The sequence below is a fragment of the Hippocampus zosterae genome, chromosome 12 (assembly GCF_025434085.1).
Source record: "Hippocampus zosterae strain Florida chromosome 12, ASM2543408v3, whole genome shotgun sequence".
Classification (NCBI taxonomy): Eukaryota; Metazoa; Chordata; class Actinopteri; order Syngnathiformes; family Syngnathidae; genus Hippocampus; species Hippocampus zosterae.
This window is the reverse complement of record NC_067462.1, coordinates 17,215,150-17,242,053: the sequence shown is the minus strand read 5'-3', so window position 1 is coordinate 17,242,053 and position 26,904 is coordinate 17,215,150. Positions and strand designations below refer to the sequence as shown.

The following is a 26,904-nucleotide window of genomic DNA, read 5'->3' as shown; positions in this document are numbered from 1 at the left end:
CTCGCGATATTGCCGCCCCCCTTCGACAGTCAGTAGAGGCGATATCTCGCGGTACCGCAGCGTCGAGCGTCTCATTCCAGCACGGTCAACCCCGCCGGCAGCAGCAACAGCGGCCGCTTCTTTTCGAAACTTAAGTTTAGATTTGAACATAAGTGTCGGCACTTTTATTTATTTTTAAGTGAACGTTTTTTGTCTCGTCATCCCTTTAAACCAGCTCTACTCTAATTTTGTCGAAACAGACGAGGAAACAAGTTGCTTGCTGTGTAGCCCGGTCGCGCTAACAAAGAAAAAAAAAATCCTTTCTCCTAAAAAAATAATCCCCCACTACTCTCTAGTTATGAGTCATGTGGTCGTTGACAATCCACACGGTCTAGATCAGCAGGTAAGTCTGTTTTCCCGTTGTGTACTTCCGAGTTTTTGTGTTATGTCGCGGTTTGCCGTCAAGTGCGTCTGGTGTCGAGCCTATTCGCTAGCTCGGGCTAAAGCTAATATGGCGACTAGCAAAATGGAGGCGACGATTTCGCTTGTTAAGGAAAGTTGTGATGGCGGATCCCTCTTTATAACCCGGTATCATCAGTTCTTCTCCAAACCACTCGGTTTAACGTTTTAGGTGTTTTTAAAAAATCTTATGAAACACACGCAGGCTGTCAAGCGTCCATCTGAGGTGTACGGCTATTTAAAACCATTTACCGGCCGGTATAGTGGGCTAGCTAACATTGGGCCTTCTCGACCTGAAACGTGGCGCAGGAGGAAAAAAAAAGAGAACCGTTGGCAGCGGGTCTAAAAGGCACACACTAACCAGTCTTACGACACTAACATTCACGGTTGGTACTCGAATAGTGTCGCGAATACTTGACTCAAAGTACGTGTCGCAATATTTTTTTTACTTCGCGGCCTTTGGTGATATCGATGGACTTCCCATGAAAACGCTGGACGAATATGGTCACATAGTTGCGTCTCAATTGCATCTTAACATTAAATACTTGCACATTGTCTTCCATTCAAGTTTACATGCAATTGTTTTCCGTCACGTTTCATTACGCAGTCTCATTTCTATTTTCTTTGTAGCTTGCTGCCCTAGACTTGAACTCAGTTGAGGGACAAGGCGGAGGAACTGGCAGTAAGTATTTGATTCACCATTTGATTTCGTCTGTCTTTTAAATGCAACATGAGGTGCAGTGATGAGACAGATTTGTAGGATGTGAGTGGTGGGGTACACTGTTTATTACCGATTTGTCTTACTGTTAATTGTGCATGTTAAATTGCTCCATGTACAGCACTTTGTATGCAGCGATGGCTGTTTGAAAGTGCTCTATAAATACTGTTGACTTGACTGTGATCCCCTATGACTGAATTTGTGGCTGTATCTACTTGATGTGGTTTATTCACATTGTGTCCTTTCTGTAAATTGCTCTTCAACTTTTATTGATCAACAGTTACCTTTTGAATTTTGAAACAGGCTCTCTTACTCTCCCTTTCCCAGGACGTTACATTCCACCTCACTTGAGGAACAAAGATGGTCCCAAAAATGGTGAGTTTTCAGCCATGCCCTCTCCGTTTTAAGTTACCGAAATCATGGTGAAGAGAGCCAAAATGATGGAAAACACATGAGGCTTATAGCCGACTGCTTGATTGTTTCCTAAACGGTCAGTTATACTGTGACAATTTTCACTATGGTAGTTTGTTTTGTGAAGAAGTGACCACTGTGTAATTTGATATTGGGTACAGTTATGCTAATGAGTCACAAAATGTAATTGGGATCAAATTTTCAACCTGAACTTCCACAGTGTCTCAATGTATTCAATTTTGCACACACTGGATACATTTTTCACCCGTACATGTTCATTTGCACAAAAGTGTTCAATTTCCCCAGCTGCAACGGTGGCCTTAATGACGTCATGTGCCAGGCACAGCTAGTTCACTTCATTTTACACTTGACTACATCTTTGAAATCTTCTTGTGTAACACGCTTGATGATCCCCCCCGTTTTTTTACTGTGCTCTTATTCCACAGCAGGAAATGCTTATTCCGCTGCTAGACAGTGCGGTTATTCAGTGGCACCAGTAAATCTCTGTAAGTCCCTTCTGTCTGTTTTTGCTGAGGGCAAATCTGCATATCCACATGCATGAAGTAGCCGTAGCAAAGCCAGTGTGAAGGGGGGTGGGGCAAGCTTTGGTGAAGATGGGTGCTCTTCACTTTAGTTTTAAACATGGGATATTTCTTATTTCTGTATCTTTCCCAAGCATGCAAAAGCACTTAGAATATTCTCGTGTATTTTTTCCCCATGCAATGGTATTAGCAATGATAATTTATTAGCATCTGCTTGGCAAAATGTTTTTATAATAATCTAATCATTGCATATATTAGCTTCTGCTTGAAAGAGGCTATTTGCAAGTGATTACTCGTTACGTTTTATGTATAGTAAACGTCTGTATTAAAGTGAAACTCCCACCATTTGAAGACTACATTAGTTTTACCAGACTTTTAAACCTCCACTCGTCCTTTTCTTGCTTATCATTAGCCATTACACCAGGGATGCCCAAACTTTTCGGATCGAAGATCTACTTTTCGATCAACTAACCTCACGGGATCTACCCTTACCGACGTACACGCACACACACATATGCGCACACAGACGCGCACACACGCACACGCACACACACACACACACACACACACACACGCCATGATGAGAAACGGCCTAAAACTGAGGCATGCGACACACTTCTGCAGCCTGTTAACTATCGTAGCTCACAAGTACCATTTTAAAGTGCTTCCCTGGACTCTCCTAGATTCCTATTCTTTGCCCGTGCCCTCGGTGAATTGTACACGAAGCGAACTCTGAATGAGAAGAATGACGATAAAAGAGAGCGCAACAGCTCTTATCACCAGCTGCAATTGCAGACTGCTGAGCGCTAACAACTTCCGGTGACGTAATCAGGCGCCACCGTAAATTCAAGATTTACCTGCTTTATTTTTTAAATATTTATTTTGTGAAAATGAGACTGATAGGATGATTAGGGTGCAGCGTACATGACACAAAAAATATATTACATGTACAAAGACACACAAATGGTTGTTTGTTTTTTTTCTCCTCGACACTCTTCAGATCTACTTGGGACCTGTCTTAGATCTACCGGTAGATAAGGATCTACCTAATGGGCACCCCCTGCATTACACTTTCTGCAAAATACAATTTGCATTGTCAAACATTTTAAAAGTGTGGATGCAATCGGAATGGAATTGTATTAGTTAAATCCAATTAAACACAAAATTAAAGTTGACTATTTTTTGAACTAGTAGTTCAAAATTGTGTGTTAATTGAAATGTTAAAAGCACAAAGCAGCTGGACTAATGAAGTTACCATTACCATTTGTGTGGTTGACCACAATTTCCTGCTTCAATCACTGGTACCTTTCAAAAATGAAAAAACTCTTTGGGGCATTTTCCCAGAAGATATGGTCGAACTCCCAAGTTATTCCATTCTACCCTCAAGGCCATTTGTCACTTGCAATGTTTCCCAAGTTCCCCCAAAGCCATGGCAGGCAGAGAGCCAGGCGACCCAAAGAAATAACTCCTCTGCGTCAGGATGGGCTGACCCCGAGATTGGTAACTATTATTGCTGAGTCGAGGCCTCACCCTCTCGTATCACATGAGTCGGTCACGCCACGCAAGTCATTTTATAGCCTGCTTCCCTACCTTTTGCTCAGGTTACCCAAGACTGGCCTCTGAAGAGGTTACCCTTTACCATGCCTACAGCGGGGGCTGGAGAAACACATGTGGTACAGCCTGGCATGCCCTCTCGACTCTATAGTCGGTGTGTCTTGGCCTTTTGAGCATAAACCACAGGAGCATGGTGCTGGTGCTTTTGATAAATGAATGCACTGCATCACTGGCTGTTCCTACTAATACATGATATAAAGCCCTCAAGCATAATCCTTGATATGGTCCCACCTTTAGCACAATCAAGACTTGAACATAAAATAATTACTTTTTTTTTCACAAATGGTAGCCTTGGCTTTCACATAATTGCGTGGCAAAAGCAATCCAGATCATGCGTAGACAAAAGATTTAGGCTCAAAGCTTTGATTTGATTAGGTGCTGGATAAACGGTACCCTTGCTGTATTTTAGTTCCATTTTTACTTAATTTGAACACAAGCTTAGGCTAAATCAGTGGTCCCCAAACCATTTCCTGTGAGGTCCATATAACTTTTCGCTTCTCCGATGGGGGTCAGTTTGTAACAGAAAGTGTGACTGCAAGAGTACCTAAATAAAAAAAATATATTTTCCAGAAACTAACACTTTCTAGATTCTTCACAGAACAAAAGTCAAGAAATAAATAACACTGTTAATGAAATAACCCTCCCCGAGTTCATCTCAGGAAAAAAAAAGCCAGGAAATAAATTATACCATTTATGAAATAAATAATAATCAACTTTGCTCTGAAGTTTATGCACGACACTACAAACTTCATGACAGAATCCCACATCGGTGCTTGTTTGTTGTTGTTGTTGTTCGTTGTTTATTGAACATAAAACATATACAGTAACAATTTGACAGAAAATAAGGTAGATAAAATGGTAAAAAGAGAGAAATCAGTCTTTATTCAACACAGTTATGTTCAAGGGAATAGGAAGAAGTAAAAAACTTATCTAGTCCTACCCCGTTATGTGTTTATATCTAATAAATCATTTTTATATCAGAAAAGAAAAAATTAAGAAGGATTGCTGGTGAATTAGACAGTCAATTTGAAACTGAGTTCTTCCATCTCCCGCTTCATGCGTCTTATTAGACCCCTGAGAGATGCACCCACCATACTCGGAGCCCCGTCAGTTGTGTTGCTGGCTAGCTTTGACTAGTCCAGGTCTAACTCTTACAATAGTTTAGTGCACTTGGCTGAAAAATATCCTCCACCATCGTCGTCCCTTTGAGACTTTGGAGGGCTGCCAGCTCCTCGCACATCTCAGTTTTCGCTAAATCCACCAATAAAAGTTAGCAGTCGCACTATGTCCTGCACATCCGTGATCTCATCCCGTGCTCATGAAAATAATTATAATTCTTTCTTTCATCTTCCTCTGTATACATTACCTGCGATTTCTTCTTTACATCTGGTGATTGTACTTGCTGATAGACTTGCGGTATTAGACGTCTTTCTTCTCAGGACACACCTCCTCCGCAACAGCATTCAATTCATTTGTAAATATAGAGCACTTTCGAACGGCCATCGCTGCATACAAAGTACTGTATATGGAGCAATTTAACATATACAATAAACAGTAAAACAAATCGGTAACAAAGACGGTGGAAAGCACCAAACGGTAAAACCAAGAACAAATCTAAGTCATGCTGAGTCGAATGCCAAAGAATACAAGTGAGTTTTGAGGAGGGATTTGAAGATTCATTCATGCATTTCTTGACAAACTCTCCATTAGTAAAAGGTTTACCACTGCTTGCTATTAGTCGAGCAACTCGAAAGCTAGCCCGAACAGATTGCTGGCTTGGCTGAGCTTGGCGTACAAATGTATTTTGCTTAGCTAACATTCCACTTTTTAGTTTGTCTGCTCACATTTGGCCACGCAAGCTATCATAATTGTCTTTGTGACAGGATTCATAGTGTCTCCGCACATTGTATTCTTTGAATACCGCCTCTTGACAGATGACAGACAGCCTTTTCTTGGCATTTAAAAAAATCTTTTGTCCCCTTTTGGTTAAATACCCTGCATTCAGAATTTTTTTTTTCTCTTACCTAACCGATTCGCCATGATTACGTTCTCTTTGAGGGGGGTGGGTTTTGGATTTTGTTTTTGGGGGGGGGGTTGCCAGTTAAAAGGCACAGACCGCAAATGTTACATTATGTGTTTATGAAATAGTTACTAAATAATAGTTAATAGTGAAAATAGTTCAGAACTAAGGAACACTTTATTGCAAAAGCCCAACTTTATGATCAAATACAAATACACAGATGAAAAAGAAATCAAAATACTGACCGGTGTTGTTCAGGGGGGCCGGACCAAATGTGGAGGCGGGTCGGATCCGGCCCATGGGCCGTAGTTTGGGGACCACTGGGTTAAATAGTCAAATACAGAGATAAAGGTCTGAAAGTCGTGGTAATACTGGCAGAGTGCCATGCAGTCTGTAGCCATCAGACAATGAGTGCCCAAAGGGAAAGTCAATTTTCTAAGCATTGGTGTGTGTTGCTTCTACTCATTCTACATTATGTTCTCATTAACCGTGTGTGATCAGAATCATCTTTATTGGTCAAGTATGTATAACACACAAGGAATTTGTCTCCGTTAGGATGATGGGAGTTGGTCCCCCTTAAGGGTGCACATGGTTCAAAGCTTCACGGTGCTTCATTTGCTCTATGGCGCCATCTAGAAGCACAAGAGGTCAACAGTTGTTGAGAATTCTATGGGTGTTTAAGAAAATATGAATGTGCTTGTGCTACTATATGAAGAAAATGCAACAAGTGCTATAAGAATAATTTGCTGTTCATTTTTATTTAGAAATAATAGCTTTCCCACAGTGTTTGGCTTTACACTGTTTTTTGGAAAGCATTTCACCAGCTTTAGAAAACATTCTTTCATAGGGCACATTAAAAACGTGCTGTTCCCTCTTGTCTCGACTACTTGAATGGGTTTTTTAGTGCTAGCCAGCCCATCGCACCCGTGTCAGCTGCTCCACAGGGCAAGTAACCTTTTCAATGATACTCCAGTCAGACATGAGTGCAGTTTTTACCCGAACAAGATATTTAGCAGTATGCGTCTCATGGAAATGGTCTATCCCCATAACAACACTGCGCAATGCTGTATGTTCATCAATAAAATGGCAGGTCACAGCCAAACATGAGTCTGTGTTCATGGATGTCCACATATCTACTGTTAGGCTAACTGCAGAAACCCAAATGCTCTCTTGTAAACGTCAACCGTCCTGGATATGTACTGTCTTAAGCAGGGGGTGGGGAGGGCACGTCTGGGACTGCGGAGATTTGAGTCCCTGGTGGCATAGTGTGTTCCCGATGATGGCCTTTGTTACTTTGGTCCCAGCTCTCTGCAGGTCAATGACTAGATCCCTCATGTGATTCTGGGATTTTTGCTCAATGTTCTTGTGAACATTTTGGGATGAGATCTTGCACGGAGCCCCAGTTCGAGGGAGCTTACCGGTGGTCTTGTATGTCTTGAATTTCTAAGAATTGTGCCCACAGTTAATTTCTTCACACCAAGCTGCTGACCTATTGTGGGGTCGGTCATCACAGCCTGGTGCAAGTCTCTACTTTTGTTTCTGGTGTCCTTTGACAACTCTCTGGTTTTGGCCATAGTGGAGTAGAGTGTGACTGTTTTGGGGTTGTGGATAGGTGTCTTTCATACTGTTAAACAAGTTCAAACGGTTGTAATTAAGACGGGTAACAAGTGGAGGACGAAGGAGCCTCTCACACAAGTTACAGCTCTTGTGAGTGTCTGAAGTCTTGCTTGTTTGAGGTTGACCAAAATTATTTTCCACCATAACTTGCAATAATTCAGACAATGTGGTTTTCTGGATGGTCCTTAACACAGATGGTAAATAGAGCTGTTTGCGCCGTTATTGCATATACATTTGAAAAAAATGCAGCTGTGATCTTTTGACAAATACTGTCTGAAATGTTCCCGCACATACTACACATGTGTTATAGGGATGTGAATCTCAGCACTGAGGACGATTCGATACACATCTCGATGCACTACTAGCGATGCGATACTTAAATGATACACGGAATTTTCTGGCGACCCGATGCGATGCGTTTCACCGTCTTCACGATGTGATACGACGGGATACACATTTAGTTCAAATCAATCCGATACAATACAGTGCAATTTGTTGTGATATTGTGCAATTAAACATGATGCAAATACGCAAAAAAAGTTAAAAAAAAGATGGAATTCAGTATGGTATTGCAAAAAGCAGACCACTTTATTCCTTATTAACAGTAGAAAGTGTAAAACGACTTATTTAAGCCCTTCCACAATTGGGTTTTGTGCAAAGAAAATGTAAACAATTTGGCACCTGAGACTCACAGCTGTTGCTGTAGTGTAAACACAAACAGACTACTCACTGAGTGTCTTATATGAAATATCCATCTCCATAGGACAGAAAAAAATACAATTGAAACAACGTAGCAGTCACAGCCTCAAAGCTGCTGTGTGTATTGTAGCGTACACAGACCACTCTCACTGAGTGTCAAAATGAAATGTCCAAAAGAGTCATCCATATATAGTTTTTCCTTGCGCGGTCACAGTGAGCTGCAAGGGGACCCCCAAAATAAGAGGAGATTTTTTTCTGATCCTGACGTGGTTTGCCAAGAGTTTCTCCGGTGTCCAACGAGGAACTGGACGGGGAAACTTGTCGGTGATGTGGTGCCATCGTTTTAAGTGGTCTGCATATTTGTGGTGCTGTCGTTGTATGGCTTCGTAGTGCGACAATCTTTGCAAATTACGGAGCTTTTATCAATCTTTCTGTCTTTCTTTTCGAAGCCGTAGTATTTCCAAACATAAGATCTGAATGTTGCGGAAGCATTAAATACAGTAGTTTCCTCGCTGCTGCTTGCGCGAACTTCCATAGTGTTTCGCTAGTTGTGTACTGGACTGTATGTGACGCACGGCTACCGTCCTTATTCAACACAAAACGCAAAACAATGATGGTGCATTCATTGCGCCTAGGAAAGGGCAGATAGGTGACGTTTAACATGAATAAAATGGCGCTTGAATCAGATTTTACCGATACCCACCAATGCATCGTGATGAATCCCGATTTCACCCATAACTCCTAAAATGTGAAGGGATGCCAGAGTAGGAGTTATGTGCTCCCTCTTACGAGTACCAGTCAAGAGGCGAGCAGCGGCATTCTGGACCAGCTGGAGACGCTTAATGGAGGACTGGCTGACTCCAAAGTAATCGAGCCGGGATGTGACAAAGGCATGAATTACTGTCTCAAAGTGTTTATGTGAGAGGAGAGGTTTTATTTTGGGCAGCTGTCTAACGTGAAAGAAACTGGATTTAACAATGGCACCAAATTGCCGGTCAAGTTTGAAATCACTGTCCAGTTTAACTCATTGAATACCACCCCCTCAATCACTCACATTTTACTGAATTTTGACGGATTTGCAAGGCCCACAGAATTTTCTGTTCTATGGTTATATAAACATGCAACCTGTCAAAACAAAGGTGAGACTCTTCTTTCAGCAGAAAAAAAGTTTGTTTCTATCTTTCTCCGTTCGTTGGCAATCGGCATTAGAAAACGAAGTTTTATGGAAAAAGCCAATTCTGCAGAAATCCAGAGAAAATTAGCTTTTTGTAAAAGCATCATTTAAAATTTTACACTTTTTTTGCTTTTGTGACTGCTCGAATACATCAATGTGTTCCTCCTACAGAAGAACATTACAAATGTTTTTATAGCAAAATAATTTATTTGCACACAACAAAATTATTGAACTATGAACAAAAGTGCAAATTGAACAATGAACGAAAGTGCAGCTATGGAGTGGATGGTTTTTGGCTTCCATCCAGTTTGTCACCACATCGATTCATCCCACTACATCCAGATGCACGACCTACAAATTATAGAAACATAAAAAGTTTCAAATATGTATTGATGCAGAGTAACGTACAATAATTTTATTTACCTTTCTTTCCACCACCAAAGCAAGGAGTCATCATCTTTTGGCTTCTGGTTGGACAATCTGTAAATCCAGAGATGAAAGTCCTCCGGAATTCTGGGTTTTTTCACATTTTTATGAAAATCTCCCCGGAGCATTGAGAAAAATTTGCCAAAAAATTAATCTGAACATTAGTTGAAAACATTGAACGAAGACGCGTTTGTGTTGTTTTGCTTTCACGAGCATAGCCATGTTGAGACACAAACACTCGTAACAGTAAAGACATTTTCGTCTCTTTGTAAACACACTTGCCAATCCCCAATGAAACGAATAAAAGACACCGTGACAGGACAGTTGTTGTAACAAATGTATTTGGACAAAAAGGGAAACGCAGATTGGCGGAAAAACGTGTCCGTCCGATTTAGTGTCGTCTAGGCTAGCTTAGCTGTCTTGTGTGGCGTCGGGTGTGTGGCATCGTTGTGTCGGCGCTGATTGGTTGAAATCAAAAGACGCGCTTGCGTACATGTTCGCGCTGAAGCACGCACAGCAGAGAGCAGCGGACCATCTCCTGCTGAGGCTCGCTTAGCTTAAGTGGCATCGCCACAACAATAATACCCTCGCCTCGCATTCTCATGGCCTCGCCATATCTCTGAGATTTCGAAATTTCGGCGAGAACGTAAGCCACAAAGACTACACGTGTGCAAAAAAAATGAAGATTAATCATTGAATGTCGAGTATTTGAATAGCGTTTTGTGTAAACTAATTCATGCGTGATCGGCCAGGTGTGGTGTGTATATAAAATATCCGGAATTTTCAGGAAAGTCCACTTTCATCTCTAACTTATAGAAGTATGTACAATTATCACACTTTTATTCTATTTTTTTGTTTCTTTCCACTTATATTTGACACATGCATACATGCTCGCACACTGCTATTTACACCATTCATTGCACGTTGCTCGGCATCCAATTTGAAATGAAATGGAAAATGAATTTAACACGAATGGGTTTTAGCAGCGCTGAGCGGACCAAGTGTGTCCTGTTTTTTAAAAACCTTTGGCGACACGCAATTCAGCACATTTATGCCATCTACGAGACGCATCAACCGTACATGAATGATTAATGTTACTGGCAACCTTATAGTATAGCGGGAAATGTAGTGGTGCATAAAAGTGACTGATGAGGCATAAGAAGTGATGAAGTTTTGAATGGGAACTTGCAAGCTCGTCAGCAGTTACCTGACTACGTCAGCACGTATTCGTCGGACAGATCGAGATCCAACTCGCTCTCCAATTCATCGTCTCCGCCGTCGTCATTACGAGACGATTCCACCGAATCGCAGACGTGTGCCCGGCGTCGGCCATGCGAAGCAATGCAGCCTCTTTGCCGTCATCGCTGCAAGTCACCGGGGAGACTATTTGTCGGCGATGTGCGCCACGGGAGGCACAAAATGCTCTGCCAAGCGATGGTCCGTGACGTGGAGCATGTTCATCTTCATCAGATGAACTCGAAACTCGGCATGAGCTATGCGGGCCGCATGTAGCACGCGATGTTTGCGCTGGCTGGCGTTCGTTTGACGGGTGCTGCTTTCGATTACGTGACCAAGGCGGCATCTTCTCTTCCACACAAACACCATCTCCTTTGTTGTTTTGTTTTGAAAAAACAATCCTCAAGTGTACCGTATTTTCACGACTATTCGACGCACCGTACTAATGGCCGCAGTCTCATTAATGGGTGACATTTCTGTATTTTACACATACACAGGACACACCGTACTAATGGCCGCAGTTTTACAGTGGTAAAACATACGCCAGCTTAAACATACGGCATGCATGCGCACACTCTAACACGTTAGCTTGAAGCATACAGTAGCATGCCAAGACATACAGATAAGCTAAAAACACGTTTTTAAAAAGGCAACGAAAGCAGAACTGAGTTCGGGTGCATTTTATTTAGCCATCGTACAATGTTCTCACGTTTTTCGATCAATCATCACCCAGAAATCCATCAAAGTCCTCATCCTCTGTATCAGAAGCAGAGGACTGCACATCTCAGTTGTCATTGAATGCATCACATGCTAGTGTGAGTTGCTACGCATTGCCGAGCGGAAAGAAGGAGTAGCAACAGCAAAGTCAACATTTCTCTCGTGTGAAGCTTTCCCACATTTGAAAGTAAAGAACAGAGCGAAACATGGTGGCAGCGCGTGTGTGTGTGTAGAAAGAATTGAACAATTGTGCAAGTACCGTAATCCATCAAAAACGCCGCGTTCCCTCTCGTTGTTGCGTATTGTGGCGTAACTCGCCAAGCGCTGCCTCTCACTCTTTGTAAAGTTGTTTGCCACCGATCATCCATTGTTCCCATGCCGTTCGCAACTTTACTTTGAACGCCCGGTTGATGCCAATGTCCAGCGGTTGGAGTTCTTTAGTCAAGCCTCCGGGAATAATGGCAAGCTCAGAGTTCATTTGCTTGACTTGTTTTTTCACCGCTGCTGTGAGATGGGCACGCATGCCAAAAGCATAACCGGTGGCTTTAAGTTTGAACTGAGCTTCGTAGGTGTGTCTTTTTGTCGAATTTATTTTCAGGGGTTCTTAGAAACCAAAACCTGAGTTGTTTTGCAACAATGCACATTGCCACACTCTATACAAGTGTTGGTACTGGCTTGAGGCGTCCCTTTAGCCTTCCACTTACACGCCCACCCTTCACCATTGGCGGACTAGCTTGCCTGTCCTCTCTCTCTCTCTCTCTCTCTCTCTCTCTCTCTCTGTCTCTCTCTCTGTCTCTCTCTCTGTCTCTCTCTCTGTCTCTCTCTCTGTCTCTCTCTCTCTCTGTCTCTCTCTCTCTCTCTCTCTCTCTCTCTCTCTCTCTCTCTCTCTCTCTCTCTCTCTCTCTCTCTCTCTCTCTCTCTCTCTCTCTCTCTCTCTCTCTCTCTCTCTCTCTCTCTCTCTCTCTCTCTCTCTCTCTCTCTCTCTCTCTCTCTCTCTCTCTCCTCTCTCTCTCTCTCTCTCTCTCTCTTCTCTCTCTCTCTCTCTCTCTCTCTCTCTCTCTCTCTCTCTCTCTCTCTCTCTCTCTCTCTCTCTCTCTCTCTCTCTCTCTCTCTCTCTCTCTCTCTCTCTCTCTCTCTCTCTCTCTCTCTCTCTCTCTCTCTCTCTCTCTCTCTCTCTCTCTCTCTCTCTCTCTCTCTCTCTCTCTCTCTCTCTCTCTCCTCTCTCTCTCTCTCTCTCTCTCTCTCTCTCTCTCTCTCTCTCTCTCTCTCTCTCTCCATATATGTATATATACACGCCACCCTTCCCTTATTGGCCGACTTCTTTCCCGCATGCCTGGCCACAGTCACTTCCGCCTTTTCTCTATATAAACAGGGTGTCGGCTGTCAGTCAGATTTTGGAACTCGGCGCATATAAAGGGCGCTCCGCACCATAGGCGTCCTGTCCATTTTGGAGAAAATTTAAGACTTTTAATGGCGCCTTATAGTCGTGAAAATACGGTAAGTCGTTTCCTTTTCTCCATCGTTGCTAGTTGCTAATGTTCCAATATACTATCCACATACGCCCCTACTCCGCAATACGCCCTTTCTACTACTTCTGCGGCGTGATCTTTGTGGACTTTTGCACCACTGCCACCTAATGGCCATTTTTTTGCTATATTGCCGTCAAGCCTAATCCTTTGGTGAGAAGTTGCATCAGACTCTCTTGCACCCTCCCCCATGAAAAAACGTGATTGGCGTATTTTCACGTCATGGGGAGGGGCGGCTATGCGCTAATTGACGTATTTATACGTCAAAGGGTGTAAATTAAGGCCCAAGTTTGAGACTGTTGACTTAAGATAACTCCATCCTGCCATCACTCGTGAACAAGTCCAAAATATACTTGAACTCCTCTGCATGGGTAAAATACCTGACATGGAGAAGGCATTCTACCCATTTCTGACCGAGGACAATGGTCTCAGATTAGGAGGTGCTGATTTTCATCCCGCCTAGAAATCCTGTCCATAAATTATGAACAAAATAAATTGTGAACAGAACCGCTGACAAAGGGAAGCCTTGGTAGACTCCAACCCTCAATGGAAACAAATCCTACTTGCGGTCTGCAATGTGGACCAAACTGGCATCAGTGGCACAGGGACCGCATTGCCCATATCAGGGTTTTCGGTTCCCCGCACGGCCAAAGTATCCCCCCCATGCCCCCCACAGAACTCCGAGGGACATGGTTGAGCTGTTTTTCCAAGTCCACAGGTGTTCAAAGTATTTTCCCCATTGATCCACAACCTCCTGTGTCGGGGTCAGGAGCAAACCACCTTCACAAACAGTTAATGGTACATTGCTTTCCCCTTCTGAAACACCCATCTCCGATGAGGGTCCCACCTCATCGGCTGGCTTGCTAGCCCTTGTTCCTATGCCGTGGGTCCGCTGCCTGCATTATGTAAACATTGCGTCATCAGATCGACAAATTATAAAAAAAATTTAAACTCTGTCAAGCAGTGTGAGGATAAGTGGCTTTGGTGATGCTTGGATGTTATGTTGATAACTGTGAAACTGGACGCAAATCAAAATATGGCATTTGCCATAACAGTTTTAATAATGGTGGGGACAAAATTATCTGTAGCTCACATACCTCCTGAAGTGCCTTCATGTACCTCCATTTGAAAGCTACTACTCTAGACAATGCTTGCTTTTTTCCTGCTTAAAAAACTTCGGTGAATTCTGCCAGTTTTCTGAATAGTTGCCGGTATCCATCTGTCTTTTGAATGTTGAATTATAGGTGCTGAATGTTAATTCTTTGCAGATCAAAATTTGCAACATTGTAGTTGGTTCTGAGCAAGTTTTATCCAGTGTTTTTGTTTTTATACCTCCCAAGATTCCTCTGGATGGGATGGTGGCCGCAGTAATGGATTTGTGAACGGTTACCATGACAACCGCTCAAACGGGGGATTTGGAGGGCGTGGGCCTCCTCGCCATGATAGAGGTGGGTATGATGACTCCCTTAAATTGGCCATTACTTTATGTGGGTTGGGGGACCGCATTTTACCATAACAAATGTCTCATTATCATGTTCCAAATAGAATTAAGTATTCACCGCATTCAACTGTAGTGTTTGGTCCACTTAGAACACACTAGGTGGTCCGGACCTTTTATGCAGGTGTGAATTCACACACATAAATCCTGGCTTCGATAAAACAACCGGGCGGAGACCCATTTATATTTTTAGGTGGTCTCTGTGCACTTCTGAACGCAAATGGTAGCGTTTTCTTCAGGTCTGAATACAAACCAAACACAGGATTTGTTTGTTGGGCTTAACAAGCCATCTTTGCATGGCAGTGTGGGAAATGGGAGCTCTTCGTTAATGTTGATGAACGATGATCCTTTGTCTTTAGCTTCTCTGCTCCCAGCATATTATGGGTCAGAGCACATCAGTCTTGTGGGATACTGCACACATTCGCTTGACACCGGTCTGAAATTTAGTGTTGCGAAACCTGCGTTGAATGAGCTACACTTGACACTCCAAATTATTTGGCAGCTCTAATCACAACACAAATATGCAGAGCAAGACTGCAGCATGTAGAAATTTTAGGTTTGTGTGCAGCCCTCATTGCTGTCCTATAGGAGCACAAATCGTCACACGTAGTGATGTGTTTATAGAATAGAGCTCACATGCAAAAGGTACTGTGCAAATGTGAACCGCACTAAACAAACAAAAAATGAGGTCTGCTTTTTGTTTGGACCAACAAGCAGACATTGCAACTTTTCTGATGTGAATTCACTCTTAGTTGGGCAAAATCTGGTTTACTTTGAAAGATGAGTCCTGAAACCTTACACTGACCTTTCTAAAGTATTACCAGTTAGTAGTTGGATTAAAACTTTAATCAAAGGTGGCAACAAGTTCAGGGATAGCCTCCAGCATGAGGATGTCCGTGACCCTTGTAAAGAACAATGGATAGATGGATATCATGAAGGGATATACTTGAGCAATAAGTGGAGGCCACCTGCTGGAAAGCAGATTTTCAGGAAATGTCCGATGGATTCTTTGTTTGCTCCTTCTAGGTTTTGGCGGTTACGAGAGCAAGGATGGCAATTGGGGTGGACAGGCAAGAGACAATACTTTCAACAGCTTTGGAGGACGTAATGACCGGTCAAAGTCTGCCTTCTTTAATGACCGCGGAGCAGGCTCAAGGGGAAGGTGAGACTTGTGCATTTTGACTCCCCGTTTGGTCTTTTTATAGGGTTATCAATAGTGAGAGCATTTGATTTGGCCCACAATGCAATTTGGGGAAACAAGCTAAAACCTCAAACTTGAATTAACCTGCACATGACTTTAAAAAAGAAATGTATTAAAAATTAAACTTTTCAAAATGAAGGCTTTAGTTATAGTAATCTTTAATCTGCTCTTCCAATGGCCTGATTGCCACCATTAAACAACCTTGCTGTATTCATTGTATTTAAATGAAAAGTTCTTTAGAGCACAGTATTTACGTGTTCGGTGTGTTCAGGTACGAACGTGGCGGCTTTTCTGGTGGAAACAGTCGTTGGGCCGAAGAATCCAGAGACGAGGATTGGTCCAAGCCTACTGCCCCGAATGAGCGTCTGGAACAGTAAGCCACATATGAACTGAAATGGCAAACAGCGTGCTGTCAGCTCGTGTCTGTACTCTTCTTAAACATGTATTTATCTCATTTTCTGTCTAGTGAGCTCTTCTCCGGCAGCAATACGGGGATTAACTTTGAGAAGTATGATGATATCCCCGTAGAGGCCACGGGAAGCAACTGCCCACCCCACATTGAAAGCGTGAGTTTGTCATCAACAGTTGTATGGATACGCTCATGTTCTTACACGAATGACTTGATTCATTTGTTATAGTTCCATGACGTGGACATGGGGGAGATTATCATGGGCAACATCAACCTGAGTCGCTACACCCGTCCCACTCCAGTCCAGAAGCATGCCATTCCTATTATCAAGTCCAAGAGAGACCTCATGGCCTGTGCCCAGACTGGTAAGATTTGTTCAACTCACACAGGCAGAGAATGGCTGGATCATTTGATGCAGTGTTTCATAACCTTTGCCATGTGCTATATTTTAGGATCCGGAAAGACTGCGGCTTTCCTGCTTCCTGTGCTGAGCCAGATCTACACAGAGGGGCCAGGAGAGGCTCTGCAGGCAGCCAAGAATAGTGGACAGGTAACCCCTGGAGAAAACATACAGTGCTGTGAAAGTCTTTGCCCCCTCATGGATTTCTGTGTTCTGCTTATCTACCACACACACACACACACACACACACACACACACACACACACACACACACACACGTTTCAGTTCATGAAACCAATTCTAATATCACACGGACACAACCCAAGGAAATATAAAATACCGTTTCAGTATTACGATTTAATTTACTAAAGGGAGGCCTATGGCCCTTTGTGGAAAAATTGCCCCATCTTTGTTAAATCACAAAGTAACTGTGACTCGCAACAGTTTTGGCAAAGCTGAGTTGAATTTCATGAGCAACACCCAACCTCATTATGACCACATTTGTTGAATCAAGAAATCACAAATAGAATCTGTCAGAGGAAGAGGGCAAATACTTTTTCTCGGCACTGTATCTTTGATTCCAGCTTCGAAAAATATATTTAGTCTCATATTTGTATGTATCCAATAGGAGAATGGAAGATACGGGCGGCGTAAGCAGTACCCAATCTCCCTCGTCCTTGCTCCTACCAGAGAGCTGGCACTTCAGATCTATGATGAGGCCAGAAAGGTGAGCTCCTAAGCACAGCACTGTGACGATTTAAATGGTATTAGTAACAATAATAAGAACGTGTTTTCGTCTCCCATTCCAGTTTGCCTATCGCTCACGCGTGCGCCCCTGTGTGGTATATGGCGGCGCTGACATTGGCCAGCAAATCAGGGAATTGGAGAGAGGCTGTCACTTGCTGGTTGCCACTCCAGGCCGCCTGGTCGACATGATGGAGAGGGGCAAGATTGGTCTTGATTACTGCAAGTCGGTATCGCATTGTGGTGCACTTTGAACTAGGAGTGCTCCTGGGATACATGTCTTAAAAAATGTGTATTTATGTGTTTATCTCTTTATTTATTAAAATGTGTAGCTACCTGGTGCTGGATGAGGCTGACCGCATGTTAGACATGGGCTTTGAGCCACAGATAAGACGCATTGTGGAGCAAGACACCATGCCGCCAAAAGGCATCCGTCAGACCATGATGTTTAGCGCCACCTTCCCCAAGGAAATCCAGGTCTGTATAACAATACAGCCTCATAGGGCTGTTTGATTATGAGAACAAAATTATCCATGTCTTCATTCTTTGACCCACTTCTCCTTGCTTGGGTTGCAAACATGCTGGAGCCTACACCAGCTTTTTTTCGGGCGAGAGGCAAAATTCATCCTGAACTGGTCACCAGTCAATTTCGGGGCGCGAATAGACAAACAACTGTCCATATACAGTACCACCAATGGGGAATTTCAAATCTCCAATCAGCCTGCAATGAATGCTCTAGGAATGGGGGGGGGAAACCAGAGTACCTAGAGAAACTCTACGCAGGTGTGGGGAGAACATGAAAACTCCACACAGGAAGACTTGGGTCGAATTGAAACCCATGACCTCTGCACTCTGACGCGGATGTGCTCGGCAATGTTTTCATTGTGAAATCAGCATTAATAAATGTGATTCATTGAGTTCAAAACTTAATAGTATTTATTCAACTTCTAAAACCTTAATTAAAACGTACAGAAACTTAAAAAAATAACGACAAAATGATTTTTTTAGCAAATCCATGATGCTTATATAATGGAAATATGAAACCAATACAACTACTGTCTCTGCTCTGCAATCCATGGCCTTTGAGAGGCAGTGTGTAACTTGTAATGCTACTTTTGTTTGCCTCTCATGTGATGTTTTTTATTGACTGCTGGAGGCAAGGGGGGCAGCTTGGCAGGGGCACACGACGACACAACAGAGTTGGAATAAACACTCCTGAATCCCACTGCCTTAGTGCAACACAAATGGATTGAACACTATGAATCAAAACTGTTCACTGCCTTTTCGCTGCAATGTAGGTGATAATTAATTCGTTGCGCTGTGTGAACTGGGGAAAGCAAATGATTAGTTCCTGGAGCACTGCATCATATTGAGCCATGCTAGCATCCCGCCAACAATCGGCGTTGCGCGTGAAACAAGTTAACGGTCAATCATTTCTGCAACCAAATACGGGCGATTGGTAACATTTGGCCACCCGAAAAACCGAAATGCACGCTGAAGGATGGCAGAATAACACACGTCACAAGCTTGCTGCAAGCAAAGGTATGTTCGGCGCAATGATTTTCCTGGATTATAACCTTTTTGTGATCATGAGAAATCACAATTACATTTTGATTAATAGTACAGCCCTACGACGTTTCGAGTGTTTGCTAGTCGCAACAACTGTGGTTTTCTTTCATTTAGATCCTGGCGCGCGATTTCCTTGAGGACTACATTTTCCTGGCAGTTGGCCGCGTTGGGTCCACCTCAGAAAACATCACCCAGAAGGTGGTCTGGGTCGAGGACACCGACAAGAGGTCCTTCCTCTTAGACCTTCTTAATGCCACAGGTGAGAGGGGAGCCCTTTGTTTTAGTTTTTTTTCCTCACTGGTGTAAATTCTTATGTTGCTTTCTGTGTGGTACCCCCATGCCGAGCTAAATGGCGGCTGTAGAATTTGTTTAGCGTTTAGTGGGGAGTCTGGATAAAGTCTGAATATTGTGTACCACGCAGGCTTACACTCTGGCCTGCTTTTGGTTTTTATCTTAGTTATTCCAAATGAGATTCAGGAAAGTGGGACAGATGCCCCAGAAAAGCCAGGTGAGTATGAGAACCAAAAAAGAAACATGACATCTCACAGGTCACACACCCCCGCCCCCCTTCCCTGGGGTTTTTGGGGGGCCCTTTGCAGTGTGGATGTAAACTGTTTCAAATGGCTTTTACGTTCAATGTTTCCTGCCAGTCATTATGGCTGACATGGTCCTGTTAATTAAAATCTGCTCATGCTTGAGGAATGGCAAGGTTTTTGTTCTCCCTTCTGTCGCAGTGGAGGTTGGCTGTAAATGTGATGTGGAATGACCTTTCCATCAAACCCTGACATTGTACTTGTATTCAAAGATTTTACCCCAAACGCCATTATTGCTCCCATCTGTTGTCATTTTTTTCTTTAACTCAAATAAATGCAAATTAAGTGATAGTCGGACGTAAAGCTACTGCAATCCCTTTTATTCTTTCAATGTTATTTTAATTTGTCATGACCGAGAAGAGTTCATACAACTAGTTCTGTTCGTACATTGTCGTTCAACCTCCCCCCGCTCTTTATGCAGGCAAAGACTCGCTGACTCTTGTCTTTGTGGAGACCAAGAAAGGTGCGGATGCTTTGGAGGACTTCCTGTATCATGAGGGCTACGCCTGCACCAGCATCCACGGTGATCGGTCTCAGAGAGACCGCGAGGAAGCTCTCCACCAATTCCGCTCAGGGCGCTGCCCAATCTTGGTGGCCACAGCTGTAAGTCATCCATGAAAAAAAAAATTAAATGCTCGATGTCAAGTAGATGACAAAAATGGTGGTCTTGGTTTACAAGGTGGCCGCAAGAGGGCTGGACATCTCCAATGTGAAGCATGTCATTAACTTCGACCTGCCCAGTGACATTGAAGAATACGTTCACCGTATCGGCCGTACGGGACGTGTGGGCAACCTTGGTATGAATCAATTTATTATAATCATGTATACATAATAGAGCTGTGTATGAATGGGTGTGATTTGTTGTTGGGGGGGGGGGCTGCGCTTAAGTGTTAATCACCACTACCTGTTGCACAATACTCATGCTATCTGTGTATTTTAAAAGGCGCAGCGCATTGCGCGATGCGGGGGGTGACTGACATTATTGTATGACACAACAAATCGATGATGAAATCCGTTTTGAATTGTTGGATTATCTTTTGCTTCCTTTGCACACCAACATTGCAGGTCGTCATCACGTTTGCATTGGCTTTTTCACCCACAGGTCTGGCCACGTCGTTCTTTAACGACAAGAACAGCAACATAACCAAAGACTTACTAGACATTTTGGTGGAGGCCAAGCAGGAGGTCCCGTCCTGGCTGGAGAGCCTGGCCTACGAGCACCAGCACAAGAGCAGTACTCGCGGCCGCTCCAAGAGGTAAATCGCACAGATCTGAAAGGAGCATAACGACAATCCCCAAAAAGACCATCCCATACTATAAGAGGCAAGACAAAAGATTCTCCTAAATACATTGCTTGATATAAAGAAAACCTCCTCTTCAAATGGAGTTGAGAAAGCGTCAAGACGCGTTAGTGACGGGTGTGTCACATCCAACTGAGTGCAAATGATTTGGTGACGAGCCGGCTTGTACCCCACTGGTTGTATTTTAAAAAAGGGTACTAATCAATAATGTTGTTTCAAGATGACAGACGTCAACCACATACCCATCAACTAGCTGTGTGGACTCTTAATGTGTGCCTTTTAAGCCTATAAATAACCATGTTAAGTGTATTGTTTGGCATCGAACAAATCAAATGCACTCTAAGAGGATGCCCTCGTTCCATGTGAAAGCTTACATGAGCAATTCCACCAAATTGGTGAAATTTTACTTATAAAATAACTTATAAATATCTTCAAAATTGATATGCATTAGCCTTAAAGTTAACCTCCAATTGGCGTTGATACACATTTACACATAAAGAGCATTTACTTTTGAGAAGTTGAAATCAGGGGATGTGGTTAGTTTTAAATTAAAGAGCTCCAGCACACCTGTGAGGCGTTAAAAGATTCATCAAATTATTTAAAAAAAAAAAATACAGATCAAAGATGTGTTGATTATTTGATGATTGATTAGGGGATTAATTTTGAAACCTCGAATCTCCCATAGGTTTTCTGGTGGTTTTGGCGCTCGCGACTACCGACAGACACCAGGAGGATCTGGAGGCTTCGGTGGCAACCGCACAGGCCGAACCTCTGGTGGACATGGAGGGAACCGTGGCTTCGGTGGAGGTTGGTCGTGTGCCGCCTATTCTGTTTTTTCACATCCAAACTTTTTGAATTCATGTAAAAGAGGGGACATTTTCAGTGGCCTAAAAACATCAACCTATATCGACATACAACCACATTCGGCCCGCAGCTAAGGAAATATTTTAGTATTCAAAAATATGTAATATTCAATCGATAAATAGACGAACCGTCCATATACAGTCACACCAATGGGCAATTTCAAATCTCCAATCAACCTGCAATGTATGCTCTAGGAATGGGGGAGGAAACCAGAGTACCTGGAGAAACTCTAAGCAGGTGTGGGGAGAACATGAAAACTCCACACAGGAAGGCTTGGGTTGAATTGAAACCCATGACCTCTGCACTGTGACGCGGATGTGCTAAGCAATATTTTCATTGTGAAATCGGCATTAATAAATTCATTCATTGAGTTCAAAACTTAGTATTTATTCAACTTCTAAAACCTTAATTAAAACGTACAGAAATGAAAAAAAAAACAGACAAAATGATTTTTTAGCAAATCCATGATGCTTAAATAATGGAAATATGAAACCAATACAACTACTGTCTGCTGTGCAATCCATGGCCTTTGAGAGGCAGTGTGTAACTTGTAATGCTACTTTTGTTAGCCTCTCGTGTGATGTTTTTTATTGACTGCTGGAGGGGGGGCAGCTTGGCAGGGGCACACGACGACACAACAGAGTTGGAATAAACACTCCTGAATCCCACTGCCTTAGTGCAACACAAATGGATTGAACACTATGAATCAAATAGTGTTCGGCCTGGCAACCGCACAGCAAGTGAATCATACCAAGTATTTGGTTAAAGTAATATTTTTGCTTTGGATTTCCTTTGAATAGTTTTTGGTTTTCTTAAATGCATCTGCACATTAGAAAAGGGTTTTATTTTCTAGAAACATTTCCAGTTAGGTGATTTCAAACAAAAATAAAAAATATTATACGTTTCTGTTCAAACTTGTTTTTCCCAAAACTTAAGGCAGGAATTTTTAAAAAACGGTCGAAACAGCCTTTGTTGAAATTGACTTCAGCAGCCTCCCTAACATTTTAGCCCATTCCATGATATGGTCGGTTCAGGGTTGAATTTATGAACTTTTACCGGACACTAATAAGTTGTGGGCATGTTCAAATGAAAGTCAAGAGACCTTCAGCAAAGCCTGGCATTGCAAGCTATTTACAAAAACTTAACGTATTGCAGTTTCTATGGGCTCAATTTGCTTCCCCGGACAAAGTTGTTCCCGTTTGCTTTTAAACCCACCAATTAGCATGTTTTTGTTGCAACACTTTACCATTTATTGTACTGCTTTGTTTCAAATACTTGGAGTATACCTGTTGAGATGCATTTTGGTGGTCACGAGCTGATCCAAAGTGTGTTTGCCGTCTTTCCTCCAGGTGGCTTCGGAGGCAACTTTTACGGCAACGATGGCTACGGAGGAAACTACAGTCACTCGGGAAGTGTGGACTGGTGGGGCAACTAGTCGGTAGAGGAGTAGGTTGCCATGCCACCCTGATGGGAAACCACATGTTTCAAAAGAAAAAAATAACGCCAGACCGTAACAACCCTCCCTGTGTAGCTTCACGGACACAGTACATTAGCCAGCCTGGTTCTCGGCCGGGCGCTCGTCTCAAAACAATCACACGAGCGCAGCGTGACGCTAAGGAAAGTCAGCAGCAGCACGTGCACACGCATGTGTACTGCAGCGACGAGCGCACCTCTTAGTGTGAGCATGGACGCTGACATATGCACAGTTATTAGAAGAAGCATTTTGAGGGAGAAACCCCACACACCCCCTGAAATAGCCAAACCAACGACCGGAGGAGCACTTGTGTATTCATCTTCTCTGCCTTTTGGAATTGAAACAGGTTAAATCTGTGTTCTTATTTCTCCTGCCAAATGGCCAAGAGCTCAAATTTTAGTTTTGACTGTTAAGGTTGGTGGCTAATATCAGAAATGTAAAAAAAAGAGAGAGAAAAGCTCATATGTAATCAAACCTTGGCAAAAACTGGAGTGTTGTGGCTCCTTGAGTCACGATTCCATTTGAACCTCAAATTCTCTACCAAACAGCTGACGGGCCCACTGTGCCGCTCTGAATTATCCGCATTTGAATTTTTTGTATTTTTTGCTCACTCTATCCTGAACTGGCTCCTTTTGATTTTACCGCGAAGTCAGTGGTTGTTCTTTGAATTAACCACGCCCGTTAAATGCACGTCATCCAGTTCAGTGCCAACAGTGGCGAATGTTTCAACGAACTTGTTACTCTACCATTTTGTTTTCCTTCTTATTTCAATTGACTTGACAGTGTTACGGCAGCTACCACGTTACCGAGCGCTAGCTACACAAAGTGGACCGTGTGTTTGTGGTTCACTTTTTTTCGATGTGCAAATTGTAGAAGAAAAAAAAAACTGAGTCCGTTTTTTTGTTTGCGTTCGCATGTAAACAAAAAACACCTGCGTAAATCGTGAAAGTAGGCTGCATTAAAAGGACCACCGCATCGGGAGGGCGTATTTCAGCGTCTACCCCATCTCGCACTGCGACGGTCCGCATGTGCAAGTGTTATGTTTTTTGGTCAAGGTGAAAGGTCACGCGAGTCGCAGGCTTCAACATTTTATTTTTTTCAAGCTGCGTTTTGGGGGTTGGAGGCCACCTTTCATCGCGTTAAAGCAGGGGTTGGCCAACAGGGCAACACTTAAGAAGCAAACACATTTTTCAATCGTTACCTAACGTGTGCTCGCTGAGGATTAGAAAAAGGTCCCCCACCCTTGCTTTAAAAGATGACGGGGTATCAATTTAACCAGGGAGTGAGGAGGTCGGGGCTAAGTGAAACGGGGCGCAGTTGTCATCGGTGTAACCACTGGATGGGGGAGGGATTCGTGTCCTCCCCTGTGGAGGGGGGTCATTTAAAGTACCGTCTGCATGGCCACATGTGTGGCCATGCTCGGATGCTCTCATCAGGTGTGTTGTGCCTTGAAAACATTTTCTAATAAAACTACTTCTGCAAATTAAAGCAGATGCACTGATCGCGTTGAGAAGCCGAGGTCGAATGGTGCTACTTGATTTTGCCGCGTCGAGACCCTCGCGTGTGCGTGCGTGCACGCTTGCATGTTTGTGCCCATCAAATTTTACTAACATTCTTTTATTGCACATCCAGAGTTTTTTATAGCTGTCTGGCTTATGTGTCCTTAGGCTTCCAAATACGGTGTGTGAGGAGATCGGTGGGGGTTGGAGAGTTAAACAAACGCACACCAAAAACGCAGCTTGTTTACAAAGGGGTGTGGGTTCTCAATGTTAAAAACCAGGATTTATTTGGGACCAGTGGGGGGAGGGGGGGATTTAGCAGTCGGCGGGTGGGAAATTTAGCCATTTGCACAGATTTCTAGATTCTACTTTTGCTGCTAGTTTTTGTGTAATTTATTAAGCATTTTTGACAAATATTTATTTTTGTAAGCCTCAAAAGTGATTCTTTGAAAGTTTCAGAAAACTTGACCAAAAGACAGTACAAAAAAAAAACACTGGCACTTGAATGTTGAATGTCACCTGTATGCGTGAAATTTCTATATTCCGGGTAGTGTGAGCTTTTTAATGTTCGATACATCTGACTCAGTACCTACTTGATAACAAAATCCACAGCTGTGTTCAGGGCCTCTGCGGGGCCGGTCATCTGATTTATTAAAATTCTCCCTATTGGTCTGCAAAAGAAAAAAAATAATAAAAATTGCAAATGTAATTGAAGGAAAAAAAACATGCCAAGGTTTGGAATTAAGCTGTCAAAGAGCAAATCTATTTCCTAAGCGTAGCGTTGAAGTGTTCTGATTCTCCTACTGTGTGCATAACTCTTGATTTGGTCCGATTCTTTTTCTCCAGTGAATGTCTGGCACATGGCAATCCTTAAAGAAACGAACATGTGGTTTATTGTCATTGTTGTATTTGCATTATATATTACTGCTCTCTTGTTCTCATGGAAGTGGAAAACGTCATGTGGCGGAAGCTTCCGGTCGTGTTTCTACCTTCCAACTGTCGAACCGCAGAGCTCTTTAGATGTAGACTTTGCTTTCTGTATTAGCTTCCAGGCTAATGCGCAGCTTGGGGAATAACTGCTGCACATTTGTATGATTTTATCAGAATAAATATGTTTGAATGCAAAAGTTTCTGGAAAGCACATTTCCAGCATGTTTACTGTAGTAGTAAGGGTGTGAGAGTTGCCTGTAGCAATGCTGCCCCTTGCCCAATGGGGGCAAGCCAACTTTGTAATTGGTATTGATTGGATGGGCTTAATTTCTTTTGAGGAAATTCTATAAAGATTTCATTTGTAATCGCTTCTGTGTCTGGTCTCATTTCCCTAAAACGGAATTTCACTCATTTTCTTTGAATGTTGCACCCTTACCATTTGCCATTACGACTCTTGTTATTCACGCCCTCTGTAGTGCTGGGAACTTAATTGTGATTTCAGTGTTGGCTGCTCACGACCTTGAAAACGAAGAGAAACGATTGTGCTGAACAAAGTTCCCATTTTCAAAACGCACCCTGAATGTACTACGCTGCTTAAGCTTCAAGCGTGCAGTGTGTGATTGTGCCCTTCCTGAGCTTTTACGCAGTTGGACACCCCAATTGGAGTTAACTGTAAAACTGAACACACAAAATTGTACGTTTAAAAATGAAATCACAGTTGTGATGAACTTCACAAAGGCAAACTAGGAAAACAGGTAAGCCATGATGGGGTCATTACCTCAGCCCCTTAACAAATAGCAAAATGGCTGACCCTGAGATTGATAAAAATGGATGGTTTTTGCTCCTTAATCATATTCCACAAACGCAATTCTATGCAGAGAGCATAAAGAAAATGTTGGCACTGACGTCCCCATGACATGGTTAAATGTTACTTCATAGGCTACTGCAAAGTTGAAATTTGCACAAAACATTCCCATGGTCACAAAGAAATTCCCTAGAAACAAATATTCACACACAAGATTTCTTTTTAACTCCAACTAACTTCACAATTTGCTCATTTGGAGATTCATTATGCTGCAATCTTTTCCCATGTGAAATAACTTTCATCGGACCGTGGAGCAGATTTTGGTTGCAATGACAAAAGTTTAGTACGGGATATATGAGTGACATTTTTCAGTTGCAAAGGAAGACACTCTTCTGGAAAATGAAAGTGAAAAATCAATGACACGAAGCCTGTCCTACCCTTGTCCCAGTTAGTCTTGTTTATTGCCGTGGGAAAGCACA

General features: G+C 42.9%; 1 protein-coding gene across 4 annotated transcripts; it reads left to right on the top strand.

Annotated features, from left to right (window-relative positions):
- The first annotated feature begins 45 nt into the window (after positions 1 to 45).
- ddx3xa (DEAD-box helicase 3 X-linked a) lies at positions 46 to 25,985 on the top strand. Of its 4 annotated transcripts, XM_052081772.1 has the most exons (20): positions 46 to 382; positions 1,069 to 1,120; positions 1,484 to 1,531; positions 2,014 to 2,073; positions 14,479 to 14,586; positions 15,663 to 15,798; positions 16,109 to 16,210; positions 16,304 to 16,403; positions 16,476 to 16,611; positions 16,699 to 16,796; positions 17,275 to 17,373; positions 17,456 to 17,616; positions 17,723 to 17,867; positions 19,074 to 19,218; positions 19,417 to 19,467; positions 19,974 to 20,155; positions 20,232 to 20,349; positions 20,655 to 20,808; positions 21,539 to 21,660; positions 23,067 to 25,985. In XM_052081772.1, exons 1-20 carry the CDS (start codon positions 338 to 340, stop codon positions 23,150 to 23,152), a joined length of 2,148 nt encoding a protein of 715 aa, XP_051937732.1. In that variant the 5' UTR covers positions 46 to 337; the 3' UTR covers positions 23,153 to 25,985. The 4 variants fall into 4 exon arrangements, with proteins under 4 accessions (XP_051937732.1, XP_051937736.1, XP_051937734.1 ...); XM_052081774.1 differs by lacking the exon at positions 2,014 to 2,073 and having other exon boundaries at positions 47 to 382; XM_052081773.1 differs by lacking the exon at positions 19,417 to 19,467 and having other exon boundaries at positions 47 to 382.
- The last annotated feature ends 919 nt before the right edge of the window (positions 25,986 to 26,904 follow it).